This window comes from Taudactylus pleione, unplaced genomic scaffold (assembly GCF_031769625.1).
Source record: "Taudactylus pleione unplaced genomic scaffold, aTauple2 ptg000758l, whole genome shotgun sequence".
Lineage (NCBI taxonomy): Eukaryota > Metazoa > Chordata > Amphibia > Anura > Myobatrachidae > Taudactylus > Taudactylus pleione.
Window position 1 is genome coordinate 6,303,746 of NW_028285160.1, and position 23,755 is coordinate 6,327,500.

Consider the following 23,755-nt stretch of genomic DNA (forward strand, 5'->3'; position numbering starts at 1 on the left):
TCACAGCCGGGAACCTTGTAGGCGATCGGCGTTGGAGGCTACTTCCTCAAAATGTGGAAAAAGATGATGTTTATCAAAATGAACTACAAATTTCACGAGGAAGACCTTTACCGCCAATTAAATCCAAAAATTACAGAGGCATTGCTGCCTGACATTTTTAATTTTTTAGTTTATTAAACTGCCATCCTGTCTGCCACTCTGTGCCATGTTGGAAGCTGAACTTCCTCCAGCTATTGCTTGGCTTATTCAGCCAGCTAGTTCGATGCAACCTTTTGGCCTAAACTGGATGAAATCAATATTGTGAGCTTGTCAAAATTGACTGGAAATAAATGTTATTGAGGTTAATAATACTGTAGGACAAAAACAGGCCCAAATTACGTGATTTCAGCTGTTGTTTTTATGATTTTTAAAAAAAAAAAATAAAGATCCAAAACACAAATTACAGTTAAAGTAATATCTTAATAATAGCTGTTCATTCAACTTTAAGTCCATTTTATAGGTAAATTAATAGCATCAAGAATTTTTTGATCTAAATTTTTTTTCCCCGGTTATTGTAACTTCTGTTATATTTTCAAATCCTCTAAACATTCTTAACAACAAACTTTTTACGATATAATCAACCACTTATTCATATTCTTGAAAGTAAATTTTGAAAGTTACATCCAACTCATTGATAACTTATTAACTTGAAGATTTAAACCTGGGCGACGCCAAGTAATTCATCTAGTACCATATAAAGTGATTCTATGAAAGAATGAAGTATGTAAGCTAGTGTTCACAATGTAGACTTATGGCTGGGCAGTATCTGAACGAATAATGCAGCAGCTAATTTTGGAGTAAATATGATAGAAACACGAGGGGAACGTTTCTGAAAACTGGTTCATGGTTCCTGCCTGCTACAGTAACTTACATTTACTGCTAGTGACTGCATTGCTGTCAGTAGAGTTGTTCATGCCACCTACAGATGTGTCCTCATACACAATTGCTGCAGTCACGCCAAATAGTCCTTCTCGTAGCGCCAGGTCCTGTGCGACTTGGTTTGTGCCGAGCATCTTTTTTGCTTGAATGTGTATCTTCGTCACTAAGCGATGGGACAAACTGCTTATGGAGTGCTACAATGCAGTGGCCGCAACTGTAGACGAGGTTCCACAATACAGGGGCTGCTACCTTTTTTTTTTTCTTTTTACGACCATTTCTGTTGTACAGACTCATTCGCACACAGAGATACAAGTGTCGCATATTAAATTAATCAGTGCAGTTTTGTGAAGTGGTTTTGTTATATCGTGTTGCGACTAAAGGTGCATACAACGGGACGATTCGCTTCCTGAGTGACATTGTCCGTGGGTCCTTGGCAGGGGTGTGCTCGGTGTCGTTAACGACACTGAGCACAAACACTGAACGAAATCAAGAACGATTTAGTTCAGTGCCGGGCTCCCTCCCTCATCCCCAAACATGTTCAACCTGACTTTATCGTCAGGTTGGACGGGAGGTTCGGGCGATTAACGATAACTACCAAGTACAAACGGGAGCGTGCATTGGTTGTTATCGATAATCGTTTCGGGGCTAAAACTGAACGATTTTTTGGATGACTGAACAATAATGATATAGTTATCGTTCAGTCGTCCAAAAAATCGCTGCGTGTGTAAGCACCTTAACACTCACATTTGTGCAAAAAAAGACATTGCACAGCTTACAACAGCTCACTCGCACCAGGTGCCTCGCGCCGCATAGCGTATTGAGGCTAGGACAAATCTGTACCTCCAACTGCAGGAGCAAGCACTGAAGTACCACCAGACGTCCAATGCAATTGCTTGACATGCAAAGTCCCAGTGGATAATCTGCCTAAAGGGATAAATGTGCTATTTCTGTACACAACAGATACAATTATAAGCACTTATCGGTTTCGTATAGTTGTGTTGATCCATTAAAACCTTCTGTACTGGTATGTGATGAAAAATAATAACTTAAACTTCATTAGCATACAGTAACTGATGTGTAAAAGTTTTAAAAGCATATTGATTTTTATTCCCTCTATTACAATTGCTCATGTGTACGGTATTACTATTTCATGATTATTAAGACATCCCATGCATGTTATGGGAAACTATTCAGTAACATGATGCAAGCCTGTATATGGATATATTTTGCTGCACCCAACGCTGGGCTGATGCAGAGTTGGCTGCAATGGCGTCCACAATTGCAGGCGCAAATTGTGTACTATTCAGAAAATATTAAACAAGCTTTAGCAAAGTTTCAACTACTGAACGATGCTTGTGTATCTATTATAGTAAGTTCCAGCCAGGCATACATTACATACATTTACATCTGTGCTTCACAACATTACATATACTTACATCCGTGCTTCACAACATTACCTATACTTACATCCATGCTTCACATCATTACATACTTACATCTGTGCTTCACAACATTACATACACTTACATCCATGCTTCACATCATTACATACACTTACATCTGTGCTTCACATCATTACATACACTTACATCCTTGCTTCACATCATTACATACACTTACATCCGTGCTTCACAACATTACATACATTTACATCTGTGCTTCACAACATTACATACACTTACATCCGTGCTTCACATCATTACATACACTTACATCCGTGCTTCACATCATTACATACACTTACATCTGTGCTTCACATCATTACATACACTTACATCCGTGCTTCACAACATTACCTACACTTACATCCGTGCTTCACATCATTACATACACTTACATCCGTGCTTCACATCATTACATACACTTACATCTGTGCTTCACATCATTACATACACTTACATCCGTGCTTCACAACATTACATACACTTACATCCGTGCTTCACATCATTACATACACTTACATCCGTGCTTCACATCATTACATACACTTACATCCGTGCTTCACATCATTACATACACTTACATCCGTGCTTCACATCATTACATACACTTACATCCGTGCTTCACATCATTACATACACTTACATCCGTGCTTCACAACATTACATACACTTACATCCGTGCTTCACATCATTACATACACTTACATCCGTGCTTCACAACATTACATACACTTACATCTGTGCTTCACAACATTACATACACTTACATCTGTGCTTCACATCATTACATACACTTACATCCGTGCTTCACATCATTACATACACTTACATCTGTGCTTCACATCATTACATACACTTACATCCGTGCTTCACATCATTACATACACTTACATCCGTGCTTCACATCATTACATACACTTACATCCGTGCTTCACATCATTACATACACTTACATCCGTGCTTCACATCATTACATACACTTACATCTGTGCTTCACAACATTACATACACTTACATCCGTGCTTCACATCATTACATACACTTTTACATCCATGCTTCACATCATTACATACACTTACATCTGTGCTTCACAACATTACATACACTTTTACATCCATGCTTCACAATAAAAAAAAATAAAAAAATTTGTTTTTTATTTGTGAAATGTGCAATTGCGAATAGGTATCAATAGGACTTAAAAACCTCTATATTACAGCAACTCTCCATTCTATGTATATATTTTTAAAATACAAATGTGTCCTCGCACATCTTTGCTGTAGTCGCTCAAACATCCCCTCTCGGCGCGCCAAGTCCCTCTAGAATCTGATAGCGCCGGGCGGCTTTTTTTTTTTTTTTTTTTTTGCTGAAAATGCGATTGTTGCTATGCAATGTGACCTGGAATCACCAGGAGACTATGCTGATAATTTAATGTGCGACATTTGAAACTGAGTGTGACTGAGGCTCTCAATCTGCATGCGAAGCGCTAGGGTGCAATAGACGCAGCTTTTTTCCATGCCAAGTTCCGTTTACTGACTCAGAGCCGTATTCAGTTTGATTCGCACACACAATACTTTTCCACCTCCCGGACTTTTCACCTACTTCGTCTGTTTTGCAGACGGAAAAGTATTGCGCTTGTCCACGCGTATCCCCGTATTCAATTTGAAAGTAGGCGAAAGCTGGACCCGGTGAAACTGAAACAAGCGGAAAGTCCTGTCAGATTGGGGGAAATCAGCCTGACACCCCTCAAAAGATGCTTTGACATGGGAGTTAGCTATGGTTACTCCCGATTTGGCTTGCTGAAGGTATTTGGTGCTTTTAAACGGGCTCAATAGCTGCTAATAGCGTTTTTGTATAAGTGGTGAAGAACAGTATTCAGATTATTTTTTTGCAGAAAATAACTTATCCCAGCAAATTTTAAAGTTAAGTTTAAAAAATTGTGAAAAATCCACCTACCACAACCACCTGCAATGGAAAAACCACCTGGGGCATACTTGGGGACCCCCCTGGAGTCTAGTTCGCTATTTTTTTACTTTGTTCCCCAGTATTTTTTTTTGCCCCCAAAATGAAAGTGATTTTTTTGGGGTGTTCCTAAGTGTTTTTTTAAAAAATTGCATTTTTGCACAATTTGCACTTTTTTCCGCCTGCTATTCATAGGCGAAACTTTTTTGCCTATTACATTGCATTGACTTTCCGCCTAGGCAGAAAGTCTTTCAAATTGAATACGGCGATACTTTTCCGCCTGGCAAAATGACGTCATCGGCAAAACGTTTTCGCCGAATCCGGCTTTTTGCTCCAAATTGAATACGGGCCTCAGTCGCACACCGATATATATGTGTTGCATATCATATTAATCAGCACAGTCTACTGGTGCATTCTAGTCGCATCGCATTGTGACTAAGATGCTTTTTTGGCCAAAAAAGATGCCCAACTCTAACAGTTACACGGGTCCTGGCGGCTCACTCACGCCAGGCATATCGTGCTGCATGGCACATTGAGGATAGTTGTAGGAGGACACATCTATAACTTCTGTGTGCACATGCAACGAAGAAGACACCGATCCATCTCAGTAGTGCACTCACAATCAGCCAATCACAGGCAGTTTGCTAGTATTGGCAAGCATCATCATTCTGTATTTCTGGTTGCCCTTGACCCCCCTCCTCCGCAAATAGTGGCAGAGCCTAGAAAGTCTATGCACAGTGGTGTGTGTAACCCCTTGGCTGTCACTGAATCACTGTGAATACAGTGAGCAGTTTAAACAGACTGATGAAACTAGAAGCTGGAATGTAATTAAGCATTTCTCTGTAAAGTTTGCAGCGTACCGTGTTTATAAATATAGATGATCATTGTCTTGTGCATAAAAGCTATTCTCATTGTGCGAATAAAGATCTTGCATACCTCCTAAAGCCATGAATGCAACACATTCAGATATCCTTAGTCACTGTAACAAAATGTGATTTTGTTAAAACTATTAGGCAGCCCTAATGTTCTTCAATTCTAATGAGTATGTTTAATGAGTTTGGTTTTGCTGCAAAGGCTTTAACATTTATAATTGGTATGATCTTTGTGCAGACCTAATTGAAAGGGAATGTAAAACACTGATTTGAGGGGGTAACTTCTGAAGTACAATTAGTTACATTGCGTTGCCTCAAATGTCTACAACTTCAAAATTCTATCATCAGAATAAGCCATAGCTTAAAATAATATTTGGAGCATTTATATTGTGAGAACTGTTAGTAAAATGAAGTTGTCAAAGTTCTAGGCCTGGAATCATGTTTGGGCATTTAAAGGGCAGTTAAACACACATCTTGGTCTTCGATATTTTTTAGGATACCAGTTTTAAGATTGACGTATACTTATCCTACTCATCTACAGAAGAGCATTATAGACCATGGATAGAATAATTAGATGAGCCTCTTTTATAGTCTTCCTGTATGTACACAGCTTGGTACCCCTATAAGAGCCAAATGTGATCAAAGAATGATGCATTTATTAAATACAAGGGTGGTTCAATAAATAAAGTAACAAGACTACTCATTGCGTAAAGTTATTCAACTTGTACTTATACGTATAATCAATAGTATGGCCGTGGTACAGATTATTTTTCCACATAGTCCCCATACTTGTCTAAGCATTTGTTCCAATGGTACACCAAGGCATCTATCCCGGCATAGAAGAAAGCTTTTTTTTTTTCCTGTACCCCAGTTGCTCATGAACGATGTTGTGCACAGTACTCACTGAGATGTCCAGTTCTTCAGCAATATCACGAACTTTAATGAGTCTGTCCTCCTGAATCAGACCTTCAATGCGACACAAATTGTCCTCTGTAGTGGACGAGCTTAACCGGCCGGATTGCTGCTCATATTGAGTTGGCTGTCCTGCCGTTATCAGGCAGTGCACCAAACCTGTTTCCGTGACATGATGTGATCACCCTATAACTCCACATTTGGTGATGAATTTCAGATGCTGATGTGCCCTTTAGGTGCAGAAATCTGATCACCTTAGGCACCTCAATGTTTGCTCATGTTTCCGCTAGTTCCATCATCTTAAAACTGATCTTGGGACAGTATGACTGCTATGTATGAGGTGCAGTCTAATGGGCGAGAGGGGAAGCAGTGGTCTACCTGCTCTGGCCTGGTGGGAAATGAAAATGAAATGGAGAACATTACACATGTTAAAAAGGTCTTGCTACCTTACTTATTGAACCATGCTCATATTTTTAAACGCGCATACAGTGTGTGTGTCTAGTCAATTTATAAAGTTTTACTTTCAGCAGTATAACATTTACTAGGACTAATATAAAATTGTATTCCTAATGAAACTCTCTTCCAATGGTAAAACATGTCTGATAATATGTACGTGTAGTGCAAACCTGTCACTGCCCTCTCTCACACAGAGGTCATCTACAGTATGAGTGCCATTCTGTGTTGTCTCTTCTTACTGTGATAGTGTAGGGACTGTTCTGCGGAGCCTAGTAAGCAGAACCAGTCTCTCCACATTTAATAAACTTACCAGATCATGTATTTGCTGCATGCAGTTTTGTTAATAAGTTGAGGCTAATTATCCATATCCTTTCTCTCCAGGCCAGCCTTTCCATATGGGGATGGGGAAGTCTTGGCGGCGTTCTCTTCCTGATCACGTTTGGACCTTTTGCTATAATTTATTTAGCCTTTTACATCCTCTGCTTTGTGGGTGGGTAAGTACTCTAATGTGCACGTGCAAGCAGATAAAGATGTACATTAATTGTAATGTCTGTCTATGGAGGACTGTGTGCACACGGTGACTCTTCATGGTTACGTGTATTTTATCATGGATGCTCTTTTAAATTATATGCATAGTTGTATTTACTCCACACAGTTCTTAATTCACATTTGAAATGAATGGTCCACACACACATCTATTTTACATATTTAGTGAGGTGATTTGCATATTGTCTGTGTTGCTAGATAATGGCGAGAACAAGAAGCGCCCCACAATTAACTCCATCATCCGTTTTTTCATGTACTTTGACCAAATAGATGTTATGCTTTAGATATAGCAAATTCTCCATAGTAATAATATACACTTTTAGAGATGTATTTATTTTTTTCCCCAATCGCTCTCCAGTTGGATTGCACCAAATGATGCTGTCACGTTAGCGCGCACACATGAAAACAGAACCATTCTAAATAGAATAAACATGGCCATAGTATTTTGTATAATGTACTCTAATATTTTTCATAAAAATGTAACCATTACGTTTAAGTGACTTTTCCTATCAATGATTCACAAATCCTTTTTCATTTGGGTATGGAAGGGAAAAAAATGGCGGCTATTCCCTTCAAAGTAAAAAAACAGTTTGATCATTACGTGCTTGTACGGAAATGAAACGGCTAATAGTAATTTGTACAATCCGTTCTACTTCCCCCGTTTTATGGAGCATTTTGAGTTTTTTTTTTTTTTTTTTAAATATATAACTGAAAAAAGACGAAATGACCAAATGAATTGCCTCAAGCCTATTACGTGCTGCTTAGTTTATAGCAGGGCTAATTGTTTGAATAGAAAAAGGACTGTGTGAGCAGTTTTTACAGTGACCATTTCTATTACGTTGTTTACTCTAATTAAGAGGCATAGCTGTATCTCCAGCCTATATAATTGTAGACAATAAAGCTTCATTTATGTAGCGCTGAAGTCTCATGATTATCTTTGACTAATCTCATGTGGCCTTTTTTATTATTTTATTTTACTACTTGGTGTGGTTCCAATTGACAGATAATCAGATGCTGCTCTATTAAGTTAACCATTTGTTTACTGTGTTCTCTCTCTCGCAGTTTCTAGTAACCCATTTATTTGGAAAACATAAGTTGCTTCCAGTGGCCTGCAGGGGTCACTGTCTATAATTATCCATATAGTGGTCATTTGGACATTTTTGTTTTATTAACAGCAGATAGACCTAATTCAGGACACTGTCCAAATTTGCTAAAGTTGAGGGCTGCTTCTGAAGCTGGGTACACACTAGACGATGTGTGTACCCAGTGAAGGAACGACACAATGTAACGATACAACACACAAGCCGTACACACTACACAATCCGGTGTATGATAGCGTGTTGTATCGTTACATGCTGCATGTAGCAGTATTGTGTCATTCATTGCATCGTCCCATCTGCTGTGCAGGACAGGCCTTAAAACGACCATCGCAAACAACGGATTCCGATCCGCGACGGAAATATCATATGATGGATTGTATAGTGTGTACCCAGCTTTAAGGTACCTACACACTAGGTGATGTGCTCGTAATGCAATGCGATATCGTGTCTGATTTCCCTTGAACTATCTCCCCGGCACTCCAGGACACGATATGGTGCTTAAATGTGTCCAATCTGACCAACGATCTATTTTGCATCCTTAACTATTTCCAGGGCATCGTGTCCGATGATTGGCAGATCTTACCTGCAGCAGGCAAGATCTGAAGATGCGATGTACGACCAGAGGGTACGCGCTTCGGGATCGTGAGTGGGCACTCACAATTTGGACACATTTGGGTCAAAATCGGGCGAATCGTGTAAAATATCACTAGTGCGTAGGCACCTTTAGACTGCAGCACAAGACATCTCAATTGGCACCGAACTATGTTGCACAATTTTTTATTACTGCAGTTAAAACTCACAGCCTTGACTTTTTGACATGCAATTAGAAATCTGCATTCAGTTAAGTATTGAGTTAATAGTTTGTGCCTCCAGACTAGATGGTCACTGTGAAAAAGACCTTATTGTAAAAGACCTTATTGTAAAAGACCTTATTGTAAAAGACCTTATTGTAAAGTAAAATGTCAGGACACAGTGCAGCAGCTGTTGCAGGCCCCTCACAATGGATATTAATGTAATTAGAGTTGTTTAAAATGTGAAATATGGGCAAATAAGACATGTTGTTTTTCATGTAATTCTTGCTATGCCCACATATGAGTTTAATAAAATGTGGGACATGTAGGTTATGGTCTTGTATTGATGGTAAATAGGTTTTTGAACTTGCAGATGGGAGTTGCAAATGCTTGTTTCCAATATTTGTAAGCACTTGAAAAAAAAAAAAATCTAATTTTAATGTACACCAAATGTCCTTAAGCCCTTTTTATTTGCTGAAATACAATTGTTGACTATAATTTTTCCTTCATTAATAAAAGTTATAAATGTCATCCATTTGACACCTTCGAAGAGTCCCCTATACTTATGGCCACCAACAGCCATCTACACTATCCTGCCATCTTGTTTGCCATTCTTTTTGGGTTCAGGATAACTTTCCCACTCTTTAATGTAGTTTGCCCACTGCTGAGTAAGCGTATCACATTGGCTCGATGCCTGCAACTTGCTTTCCTGATTTTTTTTATTTTTTTTTAGGCAAAATATCTCACACTTTGGCAGAAAATGAACGCGGGACTTCACAGTAACTGGCGTCTAATTGAATAAGCCCCTTTGTTTCTGCTTTTCCAGTCTTTGTTTTTTAGCAGTGTTACAAGAGCACATGCAGTACATTTAGTTGTAGCAATGAGCATATGATTATAACATTATTCAAAAAATTCCCCCTTGGCAACTGGTCAAGTAGGGAAAGCGTGCCTCATCTTGGTTCTAAAAAGTTATCAATTTTGGTGGTAACTTGATGAGTTCCAAGACCTGTAGCTGATTGAGAAATTTAAGGGTTTATTTACTAAAGTGAGGGTTTTTAGAAATGGAGATGTTGCCCATTGCAACCAATCAGATTCTGCTTAACATTTAATTAGCATCTTCTAGATGATAATAGCTAGAATCTGGTTGCTATGGCCAACATCTCCACTTCTAAAAACTCTCACTTTAGTGAATATACCCTTTAATCTCTTCATCAGCAGATGATTTATTTTTTAAACCAATTTCCTGTTTGTAAACAATTTGCTTTAAAGCTGCATACACACACAACGATTTTGTTACCAACGATTTTATGAACGATTTTCTGTCATATTATAGCTGGGTACACACGTAAAGATTTTCTGTCCAACCATCCAACTAATTGATTGGTTGGAATGAAAATCTGGTAAGGTATGAAAGCAAATGACTATCAGCAATTTGCTCCCAAATGCAGGAAAATGGACAAAAACTGTTGTTTGAACAAATCGTTTAGATCAAACATTTAACAAACTTGTCTGACGACCATTTTCATCTGTTTTCTGACATTTAGGAGCAAATTGCTGATCATCATTTACTCCCATACTTTACCAGATTTTCATTCCAACCAATCAACTAGTTGGATGGTTGGAAAGAAAATCTTTACGTGTGTACCCAGCTTATCTGTCAGATTTTTTAAAGTGTAATGAACAATTTTTTTTAACTACCCTTAATGAAAATTGTTCAGTTGATCAGTCAGAATGAACTACAAACAGGAACACGCATGAACGATAATCGTTCATCGTTATAACTCAGAAACTGAACGATTTTTTCTATGATTGAACGTTAACGACATCGTTATAGTTAAATAGTTAAAAAAATCGTTACATGTGTATGAACCTTTAAAGATAAGTCCAATGGTGCATACACACGGTCAGATTTTTCTTCAGATCTGAACGATAACGATTTTAAAAATCGTTCATATCTGAAGGAAAATCTGACGTGTGCAACGATGAACCGTTTGTCAGATAACGATATCTGACATCTGATGTGTTTGCAGTCAGTTTTGGACGATTTCCATTCATTTTAATAGTCAAAAATCTTTCAATCGTTCATCTGACATATCTGACCGTGTGTATGCACCATAATAGTGGGAAAAAAAAATAGGTAAAAATCCTTACCAATAAAGTGAATCCTAGACTGTGCTTCTTCTGTGTTTTTATTATAGAATAATATAATTCTATTTTTCATGTCCTAAATGTAGTTTGTTCAAATAAAATGTATCGGTCATATAATTCCTGTATAAGCTCTATGTTAATGATAAAGTTGTGCTTTTATTTATTGTACTATTTGTCACACCTCTGGGCTGGATGTCTATGTACTGGCTTCGGTAGTGGGGTTGTTAGGTGCCACTGGAAGGAGTGAGGCTGTGTTCCTCCAGGTGACTGATGTGCTGCACTGCCTGTTCTGTGTTTGTATCACCTGCTATTCTTCTGCATGCTGAACTGCAGCCTTTTTAAGGCTTTGGGTCAGCTGACCTGTGATGTCAGTTTGGTGCCCAAATCAAACAGCCCTGTCTATTTAAACCCCCTCTGTGCGCCATACTGGTGCTAGAGTATTGGGTCTCCTGTTTGTGCTCCAGCATTACTTCTGTGCTTGTCTGATTGTTTCCAGTTTACTGACCCGGCTTGTATATCCGTTTTGCACCTCTGTCTGTGACCCTGTCTTTGGCTTGTTTCATCATTTTTGACCCCCGACCTTTGATTGTACCCCTGTTCTGCGCCTTTACTACTGACCCTGACCTCAACTTGCCGGACTGTTCTTCTGTCTGCTGTTTCTGCACCATGCCTGCATTCCCACCCAGTCACCTCCTGTGGGGCAGTAAGAGAGAGCCCCGACGGCAAAGCCCATCTCGCTTTCCAGTGTTTCTTGATACTCTGCTCTGCGCCTCAACACTGCCAGAACAAATCCCGGTCTTTATCTTATATCTTCTAGGTGTACACTATTAACTCGCACTTTAGGATTCATTTGTCTTAGTTTACAATATCAACACAATCTTCTCATATTTCCTTTTATACTTGTCCATAGCAACCAATCAGCTTATAGCTAGAAATTGCAGGAGCGGGTGGATGAAGGTACAAAAGTAACAATTTTCAGAAAAATTACCTGTTTTAATGGATGAAGGTGTTATTACCTAGGGATCATAGTAACAATGTTGTTTTAAATGTTGGTAGTCTATTGACTGACATACAGTATTTTGTGGATAAAAGTGCTATGTCCAATTCTTAAGTTCTAATAATTTATCTTTTATTGTAAATCTCATTTACTTCTAAACGTAATATAACACCTTCATCCACTCACCTCTTCAGCTATCAGGTACGTTCTATAAAATGAAATCGGTATGTATTACTGCCGGCCGCATGGCCGGCGGTTCAAATCCCGACGCGAGGTGCCTGGCAGGGGTGAAGATCCCGACAGGGGTTTTCGGTAGGCACTACTAACCCGCAACCCCCTCCCCCCCAACCCTAACCCTCCCTTAGGGGTGCCTAACCATAACCTCCCCCCCTAGTGCCTAACCCTAACCCTACCCTCCCTTCCCATGGCCTAATCCTAACCCTCCCGGGGGGGTGCCTAACCCTAAATCTCCCCCGGGAGCCCTAACATCTAAACCCAGGGCTGTCCGGTCCCACTTCCCGGCTTACCTTCATTCGATATGCTGGGGTGTCGGGCTCCCGTTGTAGCTCTAATGACAGGCGTCTGGATTACGTCTTGTCTTTAGTATCCTGCCGGGATTTGACAGTTGGGAGGCCGACGGTCTGCATTTCGACCGTCTGCTTCCTGACTGCATCCCCTATAAAATGATAGGTAGAAGCTGATTGGTTGCTATGGGCAACTTCACTTCTCCACTAGTTTTAGGTTTGTTACATCTCCCCCTTATTGCCAGTGGTTATTGCTTCTCATCATTCCCGTACCCCAGTGGTCTCTGTTATAACCGTGGTTAGTCTCTTGGATTACTAATGAATCATTTCTTGTTAGTGATTGCAATATTGATAACCTTAATTGATAAATTCTAGATCTTGTCTTCATAACTTACATTTCCCTTCTGCCCTTGTAACAAATTAGTAACCCTTAGCAACAAACTCTGATATTAATACAAATTAGTTATTGGAAATTGATATAATGATTGACAGCCATTATTTCTGCTGTGTATCTGTCTTTTTCTTGCACTATTGTTAAACAGTCCTGTGATCTCACTATGTGGGTTTGCCCCGTCACGTTACCCATAGTCCCAGTCTCTGCTAGCTCATGTTCCACCGAATGGCAGCAACTAGTTTTTAAATCTATTTAACTGGAGTCACTTTTGTTCTGTCGCTGTTACTTGTAGTTACTGTCCCTGTTACAGTAACTTGAATTCCCCCGACTGAGAGCATGTTCTGTGTATGCTAACACATATTACAACATCTCGCTGAATAGAACTAGACTGCTTCACAATTATTGCTACTTTATTGATTACTTTTTCTTAACGATGATAGATTAAAATTACATTATTAGCCGTATTTGATGGTAGAGGACTTGAGTTTTGCTTAAAATATAATCCTGTAAAGCTAAATGTGAAAAGACTGAGAAATATAAGAAAGGTAGAAAATCGTCTCATATAACTTTTTAGTTTTGCTCTTAACCAATCCGAGGTTAAGATACAAGTGTTGCATATCAAATTAATCAGTACAGTTTCGTGAAGCAGTTTGTATATCCGTTTGCGACTAAGACGTATTTTCGGGCAAAAAAGACGCTCATTGCAAGCCGAGCCTCTTGGGATCTAGTGGCTCACTCTCGTCAGGCATCTAGCACCACATGGCGTGTTGAGGCTAGGTGTATGAGAACACATCTTTATAATCACTTAAATTAGTCTGTCTCAATTGAATATTATACTACACTTAGAAACTCTTTTCTCAATTTATTATGAGGTCAAAAAGTAAAATAAATAATGTAACAAGTTTATAACATCACCATAAAAAATATCTTCTTTTAATAGTGATATTAAGTAAAGGGGCCTATCCATTTAACGACATGAAAGTCTGAACGTCCAGCGTTCAGACTTTCATGTCGCTGAGGTGCGGGCACCGCACTGAAAGACGTTCACTTAACGTCTTCAGTGCAGGAGCCCAACCTCCCTATCTATTAAAATGCCGAACCTGACGACTGTTAGTCAGGGTCGGCAAGGACCCAGCGTGCATGCGCATCGCTGGTCCTTGCCGGCTATCCACTTGCAGACTTTCTGCATGATCCGACCAAAACCTCCTGGTTTTGGTCGCATCGTGCAGAAAGTCGACAAATGGAAAGGCCCCTTAAGACATTTGTATTGACTTTGACTTTGACAATTCTGTGATCTAGACCTTTAGTCAAATAAACAGTTATTTAATTCTACTAACGTTTGCAAACATAGTAATTAATTTCTCAACTTTTTGTAGATGGCAATGACTTTACAACTTAATATTAAGTAATAAGTGAACTGTATTGTACTAGGCATTTCATAAAAATGACAGGGAACATGTGTCGAAATGTTTTTGGTATATATACAGTGATGGTTTTGAAGGTTCTAAAATATGAAGGTGAAAATTACCAGAATGGTGAATTATAATATTTTTACAGTGAAAAGATAATTGTTACTGTATTGATTTTATTATTCTATTCTCCCGAAGTTCTCATTCTTACCAAATTTAACTAAAGGGTCCATACATCTACAGCCCTGGTTCCCTGTTCTGCTGATCCAATCCACAGATTGGTGGCCATCGGTGATCTGTTGGTGGATCGGGGAAATTTAACATGTAAAAAATGCCAGACTTGCTGGCTCTGACCATTTTCAGGTCGGGATTGGGGAAACAAGATTTTTCATCATGTTGAAATTCCCAGATTCCCCGACCCTGCCGTTGGTAGAACGGGGAATTAAGGCAATCTGGCGCAGACGTATGGGCCCCAGTTAAGCTATCACAGAATATATTATACATTAAATATATTTATACCTTATCGTGCTAAAATAATCAACATACTGTATGGAAATTATGAGGCTATTGTGTCATGTTCCAAGTTATATTTTACAATAACTAAAATCAATACTACTGTTCTCATCAACATTATTTTTTTTTTTTACAATTTGAACAAACATGATCTTCTGAATGTTTTGGCAATTACTGTAGGTAAATTGTAACCTTTATCATCCTATAAATACAGCATAATTGTTACTTTCATTTAGGCTATAAGGGATCCCAATTAAGTTAAAGGTCCTCACTTCTCAGGTGCGTCTGATTTAAGATCTCCTTGAATGCCCAATTATTATTATATTCTTTTCCATTGTGTAAACTCTTAGAGGTTTATATATCATTGTCCCCGTTTCGAGGGACTTACCATTCTACAACACATTCTGCAATGTGGTCGGGTAAATCATTGCTAATCCATTAATATGCCTTTGTCGATGGCATAATGCTCTGTGACAGGTTCCACGGCAATGATGCCCTATTTCTTTATGGTGCATGCGCTGGCCGGAGAGGACGCGCATAACATCAACTGTCCGGAGCCCGGCAGTGACTGGGAGGAGCTAGACCAGCAACCTGCAAGGGAGGGAGCAGGGAGATACAAGTCTCTACTTCAGCGGCTACTCTGTGATCATATTGCCAGTCTGTGACGGCTTATTTTTTTATCACAAACTGCGACTATCTTAGCTATTTGCATTTGAGCAATTAAACCTACTTCCCAATAGCCATAACACGTTATAGGGACAGCGGAACCTTTGAAAATAGAGTGACCGTATTAGAAATCGGTAATTTTGTCTGTGGTTCCTCTATGGTTAATAGGACAAATAAGTTATGATTGCTTTCTTCTGCAAAAACACATTGAAAAGTGTTATTAATGCTTAATCTATAGTCCCTTCAGTTTCTTACGATTGCTATTGTGGACTTTTCATTAAGGGGAAATATTAGGCTTTGCCTATTGCACTTTGCCGCCCTATGAGCTTGTTTTACAGTTCTGTTTCTTGCCCCTATCTGTCTCTTTTGAGTATGATTGATCCCTTTTGAAAATCTACCTAGTCAGAGCAGTTATTCTCAGTAACTACACGATTGATGAGAGCTACTATACAATATCTGGCAGTCTCCTTTCTGTAGCCAGATTACAGTTTGCCATCTTTGAACTTGTTTGTTCTCGTAAATTCCTCTAATAAACACGTTTCCTTCCCAGATATCTGAATGCCATCTACAAATATGAACCAGAAAATAACATGATTGGTGTACGTTTTGTTGGTGGTGGTAAATAACTGCTCTCTTTACCAGCTAGAAGCGTACATTGGGGCATACACAGCACCCATTACCATTACTTTTATTTTGAGAAAAAGATTTCTTGTAAAGGAGAAAAGAAGAAAAAGACTTTTCACTGGTGTTTCTGACTGAGCTTTTTGTGGATATTGGGCGGAATTCAATTGATTTCTGCCCCCATCGCGCCCGACGGAGCTATTCAATTCTTGCTCCTGTCGGGCACGATCAGCTGCCAGCGCTACATTTCAGCTCGCAGCCCCTGGGGGATGAGAGCTGAAATGTTCGAAAAGTGACTTGTTTGGGCTCCCAAAACGTCACTTTTTGCGATCGCGCCCAGCACTTTGGTCGGGTTTAGCTGCTTTACGCGGCTAAACCCGGCCACTTTGGGCGCGATCAGCACGAAAATCTGGAATTGCATAGCGGCCCGCGATCTCCTGTCACTTTAGACGGGAGATGCGGGCCGCGAAAACAATTGAATTCCGCCCTATGAGTGACAGCAGAATCAGTCATAGTGAAGACTAATTGTCACCTTGCTGGTATATATTGGTGCATAATTCTGTATCCTTTTCTGTCTCTCACTATATTGATACAGAGTTCCCTCAGTCTATTGAATAAACTATTTGAGAGATAGGAGGTTGTCATGATTGTTTCATCCTAACATGGCAATTTCACCCACTCTTTTTCTCCAAGATGACTTGTGTATTCAGTTCCATTATGTGCAAATAGTACTTTGTTTGAGTAAAATGCTTTTCAAGCTTTTCTAGTACTGTGCCCATGCTGTGAAGCCAGTAAGCTACGGTGTATCTTTTCAGTGAATCTGAGAGAATACTTTTTCCTTCCTGGGACCTCCATACTCTTTGGTCCACCGATGTCTCCAGTGGTTCAGTCCTGTCCACATAATGTGTAGTTCTGCTACTACTTTCCAGCACCTATTGCATTATATGACAGTACTGATCGGTCTTGAGGACCATCAGTGAGCTGTTCTTTAGCTCTTGTATAGCTGCAGAGTTCCTATGCACTTTATTACTGACTTTTCCTGTGTGGCTTCCTTTTTTGATTATTCACTAACATTAGGCGCTTAAGATGTGCAAGTGTTGCATATCAAATTAATTGGCAATCTGCTGGTGCGTCCTAGTCGCATTGAATTGCGACAGATGCATTTTTGGTGAATAAAAGACGCCCAACTCTAGCAGAGGTGTGCGGGAGTTGGCGGCTCACTCCCGCTAGGCGAGTCGCTCTGTGTGGCGTATTGAGGCTGGATGTATGAGGACACATCTGTATATCTTTCTGGTGAGTGTAGGGAGATTGATCAAATTGTTCCACTATTTCTGCTAAGATCATTAGTTACAGTAAATCTTTTTCTTATTTTTGTCAAGATGAGAAAAAACTTATGTGATTCATCACATGACTTGTGGCTGCTGTGACACATCCACACTTACATTGGAAGCCAGAAGTGTCCCTTATAGCACTCCTGTTTTATTTTGCATCTTCAGCTGAGTCACTCTATCGCCCCATACTCCGCAGGTGAGCTTTAGGACATCCGATATAAAGCATTCAGGTGTTTCACGCTGTTGACTATAGTTCTCTTGTGTCTTTTTAATTCTGATTCTGCTCTGGACACATTGTCAAACTGCGCTATATTTTCTGCTTGTTTTTTGCCTTTTTTTTTTGCCTACGTTTCCAACCTGGATCTGACCCGAGACACACCCCCTTTTACACCGGGTCGGCACCGTTCATACTGGAGCCGGGTCAGCACTGACCTGGCTCTTTGGCGCAGATGAGCAGCGCTTCTTACCCTCCCTCCCCCTCCGCAACCCCCTTACCTTACTCCGCAGCGGCTCGGAGGCATATGTGCTGCTCCTTTTTGGCCGCCCAAGCAGTGGAAACTTGGAGATTGGTCGGCTTCAGTGGCGCTTGGAGATGACAATCGGGCGGCATGCGGCGCAACCCGGGTCATCGTGACTCGGGTTGCAACGTTTACACTGCAGGGTGACACAGGAACGACCCGTGCTCAACCCTGCAAGCCAGCCGGGTCGGATCCCCAGGTCACTGAACCCGGGTTGATTCGTTTACACCAGCAAAAATCCCGGGTTGATGCGCTTTCACGTGCATCAACCCGGAATTTTTAAGTCTGTGTAAAAGGGGTATTAGGTATGCCTCATGTAGACTTGTATGGGATCCTGGCGGTCAGAATACAGACAGCGGCATCCCAACAGTCAGACTCCCATACCCAATTAGGTAAGTCCCCTAACCCTCCCCTTATTGCCTAACCCCTGACCCTAACACCATCTGGATTCCGGCATCGGTATTCTAAGTGCCAGCATCCTGACGGCCGGGATGGTGACTACATCCCACTTGCACGTGTGCTGGTCCTTAATTAGCTTAGCTTGATATAGTTTTCTAATTAAATACAATATACAGCTACAAAAATAGATTTTTCATACTCTTTCTGTAGCTTCTCCACATAACTTTTGTAGTTACACATTTCTATATGTGCATCATTTAATCATCTCTGCTTAGGGATATGGCACTTTTGGACCTTTTGAACTTCCTTAGTTCAATCACCCAGGATTGGAATAGGCCTGGACACTCTGGTATATTTCCATGTACTTATCTTTAATTGGTAGAATCTTCACTTTAAGCTTCCATGATGGGTAATTCTGTTTTGTCAGATTGGACACACTGATCTACATTACCAACAGCCAATTTTATGGGTCCATAACCAGATAGTAGTAGACATTTCATGACATTATCCAGGTGTTTTGAAGTTTATGAAAAAAATATCCACATTTTTAATGAAAAAACTAATTTTACAGGCTTCCTTATTACAACACACTTTTTCATCACCTGTCTGTTTTCTCATTTCCCTGATTATACCTTTAAATAAATTTTAATAAACAGCCACATGCATACAATAGTTGTCGCAATAGGTATATGATCATGTAATCATTCTGACAGGTTTGGTTGATGAATGACTGGATTTGTTACTGTTTCTGACACATGCATTGTGGCCAATTCAGCCCTAGACTTTGATTTATTGAAAAAGCCTGATATGACATACTGTAATACAGCGAACATCCGTGTTATAATTGCCCGGTGATGTGTACATGTGCCTACTGTATTTATCACACTGATTCTCCATAATGTCAGAACTATTCTTACCCAGTAGATGTTTTTGTTTAGTTTTATTCATTCTCATCCTGATGGTCATCTGGTTAGACATGCATGCTCTCATGTTTGCCTATCATAATCTATGCATGTACAGCCACTTTATTATACTTACGTCTGTGTAGGCTTCCAGATCTCTAGTCAGACTTTATCGGATTATGTTCTTATTAACTTGTTCACAAACTGATCACTTATATAAGCTGAACCAAAAGAGAACCTGCATTAGTATGGACAGTGTAAAGGTACCCACACATATACCGATGTGCTCACGATCAGCCGATGTGTACGATTTGTGTACGATTTCCCTTGAAACTCTCCCCGGCAGCTCTGCACACGATCTCCACACGATATGCACACGATTTGGTGTCCAATCTTAAAACGATCTCTCCTGCATTCAGACTTTTTACAGTGCATTGTGTCCTAGGTTGTCAGATCTGCCCTACTGCACGGCAGATCTGAAGATGCGATGTGCGACCAGCGGGGATGCGCATTGCATCGTGATCGTGAGTGGGGACTCACGATTTCCTCACGATTTGGCCATATTTTACACGATCTGTCGTTCTAATGTGTCGGAAACGGCCAGATCGTGTAAAATGTTGCTATGTGTGTGGGCACCTTTACACTGTTAATATAAATGTCTGTGTAGTTTCAAACTCATCACCTAAATTTAAATGTACCACTAGGAATGTTATCATTGCAGCTGTCACAATATATCAGCAGTAAGTTCATAGCACAGAGAGCTTCATACTCTGCCCCTAATTTATAATACTCTTCAGTTGGATATTACAGTATATATTTTAATTAAGTTTGTTACTGTATTAAAGAAATCTTAGTGCTTATCATAAACATTCTCCTTGTGGAGAAAACAGGCTGTACTTGTTCTTTCCTGGAACTATTTAGTGGACTTGATAATGTTGTTGGCATTCAGTTTTATTGATAAGTCCTCTGTGTTTATCTCTTTAACGCGTTTCTTATCTACTCTTGTGTATGTAAGTAGACAAACTTTCTGTTCTGTAAAATAAAATATTAGTAAAAGCTCCAGTCCGTTCCCTATTCCTTCTTGGGGCCGGATTCAATTAGAGACTAAAAAGTTTCGCCTATTGCCGCTTTTCGCCTGTTTGCGTCTAATCACCAAATTCAATTCCAGGACCAATTTGCCTCAGAAGAAACTCAATGCACTGAAACAGGCGGAAAAGTTTCTCCAATGAATGGCAGGCGGAAAAGAGTGCAAAATCTCTATTTTGGGGTGCAAATGTGGGGAATTGATTCAGAACCCTTTGGATCCCCCCCCCCCCCTTCCCCTTTCTCTAGGACAAATCGGCAAGAACACCCCAAAAAAGGCATGTCATTTTTGGCGCGAAACAAAAAAAGTGGGGGGACAAGGATAAAAAGTAGCAAAATAGGTTTCTTGGGTGTTGTATGGACGGGACAGGTATTTTTAGGGTGGCAGGAGGTGGATGCAGCAGGTGGATTTTTCACATTTTTAAAAAGTGCACTTTAGAGACACAAAAATATGCTAGCACCCATTTTCAGGTACCCCAAATTTGACGGGACTATTTATTTTCTCCAATAAATACTGTGTTCTATCATTCTTCACCACTATAAATATGCTTCTACAAAGCTTTTAACACAACTTAAGGACATAAAGTACTTTTATTAGGGCTAATAGTACACATCTGTAATGATTTCCAGTGTCAGTGCGGCTTATTTTGGGGTACAGACTGATTCCCCCAATCTAATCAGTACTTTCCGCACTGCGATCTCACCATGCATTCTTATGGACTCGCTGGTGCAAACACAGTGCGCGTATCAGCTCGTGGCCTCACGCCATGCGTGGCACGATTTGCTGTCCGATACATGCTCAGCTAAGCATCATTACCAGTAATTGAATCCCCCCCCCTTTGTGTGTCTAACTATGGGGGAGATGTATCAAGCCTTCTAAAGAGTTGCCCATAGCAACCAATCTGCTTTGACGTAGCATTTACCAACTAAGGCCCGTATTCAATTTGAGGCGAAAAGTCCGGACTTTTCGCCTGCTGGACTTTTCGCCTGTTTTCCAGGCAGAAAAGTATCGCGTGCGTGCCCGCTATTCCCCGTATTCAATTCCAAAGTAGGCAAAATCAGGAACAGGCGAAACTTGGTTCGGTGAAAAATATGGGAATTTTCGGGATATAATTGTAGGACCCCCCCTAAAGATGTCCAGACCTCGGGGATCACTATGGTACTATGGGTACCCCCATTTTTGCCTGCAGAAGAAAGTCGGCTTTTTAAATAGATGCGGCAGGTGTTTATTTTTCCCGACATTGAAGAAGTGATGCAGAAGAGCACTTAGGGTTTTTTTTTTTTCATTTTTAAAAGTGGTCCCATCAAATTTGAGGTACATGAAAATGTAGGTAGGCATAGTTTTAAGTCCCTAAAGGTAATTTTAAAAATTCTTCAAAAATACAGCTGCCGCTACTCTGCGCAATGAAAAAAACACCCGCCAGAATTAATTTGTTAATTTGGAATTTTGTTTCCCTATTATTTTTTTTTTTTTTTTACACCCCAATATTTTGAAAACATTTTTTGGGGTGTCCCGATTTTTTTTTTTTTTTTTGCACATTTCGTTTTTGGGGGGGCATTCCCAAGGGTGCAGGCTATTTTTTTTAAACCTGCACCTCTAAACCCCAAATTTGCACTTTTTTTTCACCTACTATAGGTAATTGAAAAATTATCCCTGTTTTTTTAACATGACCCTTCACCCGATTTACGGGAAAAAAAAAACGGGAATTTTCAGGAAATATGCCTGGGACCCCCCTAAAAATATCCAAACATGGGTGATCACTATGTGTACCCCCATTTTTGCCTGCTGAAGGAAGTCGGGGTTTGTAATAGCCGCGCAAGGTGCACTTTTGCGGCTATGAAGAAGTGGTAAAGAATAGCACTTAGAATTTTTTTGGGGGCGGGCAAATAACTATTCCTATCAAATTTGGGGTACATGAAAATGGGGGTAAGCATTTTTTTAAGTCCCCAAAGTTATTTTTAAAAATCTGCAAAATTGCACCTGCCGCTTGTCCCCGCATTGAAGAAAACACCTGCCGCATGCATGGGGACCCGATGTGAATTCATTTAGATATTTTGGCACTTTGTTCCCATATTTTATTTATTAATTTTTTTTACCCCCAAAATGAAACATTTTTTTTTGTGTCCCGAATATTTTTTTTTACTTTTTTTGACGCAGTTTATCTTTAGGGGACTATCTTAAGGCTGCACGAGGGTTCCCGCAATGTTGTACACCAAAACCGCAATTCTGCACTTTTTTCCGCCTACTATTCATAGGCAAAACTTTTTCGCCTATTACACTGCATTGACTTTCCGCTTGATACATCTCCCCCTATGTGGTCAAAGCTTGATTTTGGTTTTCGAGTGGTTCACGAGTAGCTCAGACATTCACACAGTATGAGAAAAATATTCAAAAACATTTTATTTATTTTAACGTCACTGGGCCTTTTTATGTCATTATGATTGTTGTACGTACTGGATATCCTTGTTTCATATCATTTTGACATTTTAGTTATCTATTGTGTGGTTTTTTTTTTTTTTTCCTCAAAATTCATGGGTAACTTTGTGTTTTATCTTTTTCTCAGGGGTTTTGTAGTCACACTTCTGTTTGGAAAGTTAAACTCTGAAAAGTACCTTGAGAGGTGTGAACACTCATTTCTTCCTCCAACGTCTGCTGGAATCCCAAAGGTAGGTTGTTTGAAGTGGGGGAACAAAAATGGTTTAGTTACATCTTACATTTACACATGTAGCCTCTATTTTATATTTTATGTATTTTACTAGGCAAAAAAAAGAAACGCCAGCCAGCCCTTGACTATCATCCCGTTAAATAGACTAATTAAAACGGCATGTTATCTATAAATAAAATGCAGAAGTCTTTGTTACGTACACACAGAAGCGCTGAGAAGTGGCGGATGGCTTATCATACATTTGCAGATGTGCATAACAAAGACTTCCGGATTGTATGTATAAATAGCAGGCAGTGTTAATTTAGTCCCTCTTACGGTCTGACAGCAGCAGTTTGCTGGGGGAAAGGGTGACTTTCTTTTCTCCCTTTTCAGCCCCTGTTACTTTTTCAATTTGACAGACTTCCCTTTTATGTATTATTGAACTATGAAACAGAGTTTTTAACCGGAGAAAAAAGCAGAATGTTTCCTCCTCTTTCTGCTTCTTTTCAGCTATGAAAGCTGCTGCCTGTTTATTTGTAGGTTCAATTTTGTGAGTTTCACGATTTCATTTTTAATCCACAAACCCTGGAAATAAAAACTTTTTTAATA

General features: G+C 39.8%; 1 protein-coding gene across 3 annotated transcripts in view; it reads left to right on the forward strand.

Annotated features, from left to right (window-relative positions):
• SNX13 (sorting nexin 13) overlaps nucleotides 1-23,755 on the forward strand; it is a 159,549-nt gene that overhangs the window by 41,507 nt on the left and 94,287 nt on the right. For 2 of the 3 annotated variants that reach the window (XM_088457349.1, XM_088457350.1), the window contains exons 2-3: nucleotides 6,941-7,053; nucleotides 23,066-23,168. In XM_088457349.1, the coding sequence (XP_088313475.1) occupies nucleotides 6,941-7,053; nucleotides 23,066-23,168 (216 nt within the window). The remainder of the gene's footprint in view (nucleotides 1-6,940; nucleotides 7,054-23,065; nucleotides 23,169-23,755) is intronic. The other variant, XM_088457351.1, reaches the window with a different exon arrangement.